This window comes from Tupaia chinensis, unplaced genomic scaffold (genome assembly GCF_000334495.1).
Source record: "Tupaia chinensis unplaced genomic scaffold, TupChi_1.0 Scaffold000214_1, whole genome shotgun sequence".
Lineage (NCBI taxonomy): Eukaryota > Metazoa > Chordata > Mammalia > Scandentia > Tupaiidae > Tupaia > Tupaia belangeri.
The window spans coordinates 645,343-649,196 of record NW_006159689.1 but is presented as its reverse complement, the minus strand read 5'-3'; the positions used below and the strand labels follow the sequence as shown (position 1 = coordinate 649,196).

The following is a 3,854-nucleotide window of genomic DNA, read 5'->3' as shown; positions in this document are numbered from 1 at the left end:
GCCGGAGCAGAGCTCGCCGCCTGGAAACCGTGGAGTCCGGCGGGCGAAGGACTGTGGCTGTTACCTCTCCATTTCTTCCCTGCATGTTGAAGATTATTCAATAATGGAAACGCATCCGTTCTGTAAGGGGGGGGGGTTGCTTTTAAAATGCTCCTGTCTCCAAGATCAGTCCTTTAAAGGAGCAGTGAGGCCGCGGCTCCCCGCCGCCCAGAGCTGGCAGGTGGGCTAGCGTCCCTGCCTGGTGGCCTGGTGGGGCGGCGGCCGGAGACCAGGCTGGGGCGCATCCACCCTGGACTTTGCTCCTCCGTTTCTCCTCCCCTCTCCTTTTCCTTTCTTGGGGACTGGGATTTTCTCGGGGTCCCGGGGGTGGGAGTGGGGCTGGGATTTTCTCGGGGTTCCCGGGGGTGGGCGGGGGGCTGGGCTTTGGGGTCCCCGGGGGTGGGAGTGGGGACTGGGATTTTCTCGGGGTTCTGGGGGTGGGAGTGGGAGGGCTGTGCTTTTGCTGGGTGATCCGGGAGTCTGCTCAGAACAGGAGGAAATGAGCCGAGAATTTGCCGGGTTGCCGAGTCAGCTTCTCCAGTCGGAGGAGGGACATGTACAGAGAAAACGGAAAGGAGGGGAGGACCTCTACAGTGACCTGGCCTGGACATTCCCGAGTATGTAGCTGCCAATCTGCTGTGAGGGACAGGACGCCTTGGCACGGGACAGGCGACAGCCGGCGGACAGTTCGGTCTCTGCTCTGTGTGGCCCAGGGCCTCGGAGCAGCAGCAGCTCAGGGCCGTGAGCACAGTCCGCCCCCAGAACTGGCTTCGGAGCACAGTTTTCCATGGCAAGGAATCAGGTTCCTTGAGAAATCCCGGCCTCATAGCTGGGGAGGGGAATCAGGATGGAGCTAAGAGTTTGTGGTCAAACGTCTCGGGTGGGACCGTGGGACCGTGAGGAGGTGCTCACGGCAGACGGGTGAGAGGGCTGGGCAGGAAGGTCAAACGGGAACCTCGACATCGTTGAAGGCGGCTCCAGGGCAGCCCTCAGTAAATAGGAATGCACGCGTGTGTCCACAGGGCAGCGCGGACACGCAGGTGAGTCGTGGATAAATCATAAAGAAATGGGGCTGAGCGAGTCCTGCTCCGCGGTAGAAATCTCAAAGCGGCTACCTACGAATGCTAATTACAAATATACTAATTTACAAGAACAAACGATTACAATGAGCCTCGCTGGGCGGGGACCCGGCAGACACCATGGTCACTAGGTGGTGTCACTAGGGCGGCAAGAATCCACACCAGGTCCATCCTGACCCAGCGCAGTGACGAGAGCACCACGCCGACGTGTCCCTGCCCGCAACCTGCGGGAGTCGTAAAGAGACATTGGCAAACCCACGTCCCAGCAGCGGTCTCCGACTGAGCATGACCTGGAAGACATGATAGCTAAATGCAGGTGACCCTGGGTGGGCCTTGGAGCGTGACAGACGTCACCACGAGGGAAAGATGTGTTTCGGAGGTCTGTGGACTCGGTGGTGATCTCACCTGAAGGCCAATTTCCTCATTTATATAGGAGATTTTCTCATTTTAAGAAAATAGACAGGGAACCAGCAGTTAGCGTAATGGCTATGTCGCTGGACTCCCACGTAGTCGACCGCGGTTCACGTCCCATACCCGGTGGCTTAAAACTCATGCCGGGCGCGTGTGCATGCGTGCCCAAGATCCCGAGAGGAGAATGGAGAAGGGATTGCGGCGTGACCATCCCCCCTGGGGGGTGATTTCTCGCTTTCTGTCTCTGTCTCTCTCTGTCTGTCTGGTGAGCGCACGCACCCTATAGTGAAAAACCTCTCCAAAAAAAAAAAAAAGAAAGAAAAACAAAAAGAAAAGAAAATAGACAAGCATTAAGGAGTTGGGGCTACGATGTGTTCCTTACCCTCCAGTGGTTCGTTTAAAAACGTGGGCACAGAGAGACTAACAGGGTGCGATGCGTCTGGAGGTGTTTAATAACGGGCCTTCCAGAGACAGCTGCAGCACGTGTGATTTCCATGGTGGAGACCCTCCGTGGTGGCTGACTTCGAGCCCTGACGCGACACCGGGACGTGGAGTGGGAAGACAGGGCGTCACTGCGGGTCCGCGGGGGACGCTGGGTCTCCACCATGGCTGTTTCTCCAACAAATTGAATAAGTGCATGTTTGAGCTTATGGGGGTGCGCTCGGCCACCTGGCGGCTGAAACTGACCTGCTGACGTGCGCTCGCTGTCCCTGTAACACGAGACAGCGACACGGCCCCGCAGGCTCTCTCCCTGACCTGACTCATGCGCTCGCTGACCCTGTAACACGAGACAGTGACACGGCCCCGCAGGCTCTCTCCCTGACCTGACTCATGCGCTCGCTGACCCTGTAACACGAGACAGCGACACGGCCCCGCAGGCTCTCCACCTGACCTGACTCTTGGCTGGCGGCCTCGATGTGGCTGTACACACCATGCACGCTTCGAAATGCTGTGTTGTACCCTTACAGTTATGTGTGTTGGCAAAAATAGCATTTATAATATTCATAAAAAGGCGGTTTTATTTTCCAGAATGCTTGGCATTTGCGTGCAGATATTTTGGGGTCCTGAGCACACCCGCGTTGTACATTAGGAACGTGTTTTTTGGTCGCGCCCGTTTCCTCCTCCAAGGTCGTTTCCAGCTTTTAAACAAGGAAGCCCTGTGCCGCTGACACAGAGGTGGCGCTGGTTCGTCTCTCGGTGACCGGTGGGTCCTTCAGGCACTTTAAATAATGAGAAGGGCTAGCCTTCAAGCTGGGGGGACCTCGAAGTTCAGTACCCATTCGTGAACCCCGAAGGCTCCACGGGTGGCCAGCCAGGAGGCAGGAGCCTTCCAGGGAACCACCCGAGTCTCTCCCAGCAAGCGCCCGTGGCCCTGTGGCAAGTGTCCAGAAACAGGGCACAGCCTTTCAGTTTACCGCTGTTCAGGTCACCTGTGCCATCCTCCCCAAGAACTGCGAAAAGCCACTGAGTCCTGTGTGGCCCCTGCCCAGCGCAGACAGCGGGGTGAGCCGGGTTGTGGGGCTGCCAGCTGGGGACCACGGCGGGAAGCCTGAGGACAGCTAACTGACATGGCGGCCAGAGCCGAGAGAACGCCTCGGCCAGATGGGTGGGTGTCAGGCTATCGCTGGCTCCGGGGACCCCCACAGGAGCAGACGAAGACCCACATGGATGATGTGCACCAGCTTCTAAATGTGGGCGTCGGACCCAGCAATCCCACTTCGGGAATCATTTACAGAACCTGCACCGGCACCTGACAACCGAGGAGGGCACACACCACGTTGGTGTAACGCCGAGGCAGAGCCCATGGTGCCCACGTAGCTTCAATCGCCAAATGGCCTGTCCGGTTTGCAAACACCGTCTCACATCCAGGCCTGACCCTGGCGGGGAGGGTGGTTCTGGCTGCAGGAAGCCGCCCCGTCCTGCCCCTGGTGGCCCCTGTTGCTCCCTCCCGGCCGAGGTGAGAGGGACAGACGAGGCAGCCCCCCGCCCCAGGCCCTCCCCTCCTGCTTCCCCAGCTCTGGCAGAACCCCCAAGCTCTGCTCCACCCTGTCTACCGAGGACACCTCCATGGCAGGTGGCGGCTGGGCAGGGGAGCAGCAGTGGCTTGGGGTGGCGAGCTCGCCAGGTGGGCTGACCCCTGGGAACACCGGCGTGCTGGTGGGGGTGGGCAGGCTCGCTCCCAGGGCTGGGTGTCATTGTCCTTCCGGGCGATCATCAAGCCCATTGAACAGGCGCCAAGCCCCTCGCGGTATCCCCGACAGCTCCACTTGACCCTTTCAGGGGCAGCTCGGGAGTGGCCAGTGCTCCGCCCCTCTCCTGGAAGAG

At 59.3% G+C, this 3,854-nt stretch overlaps 1 protein-coding gene across 1 annotated transcript in view; it reads left to right on the top strand.

Moving 5' to 3' along the window:
- The window catches only part of LOC102479137 (butyrophilin-like protein 9), a 17,443-nt gene extending 16,504 nt beyond the window's left edge, over positions 1-939 (top strand). The window contains exon 12 of the mRNA XM_027771443.1: positions 753-939. Within this exon, the coding sequence (XP_027627244.1) occupies positions 753-939 (187 nt within the window). The remainder of the gene's footprint in view (positions 1-752) is intronic.
- Positions 940-3,854: the final 2,915 nt, after the last annotated feature.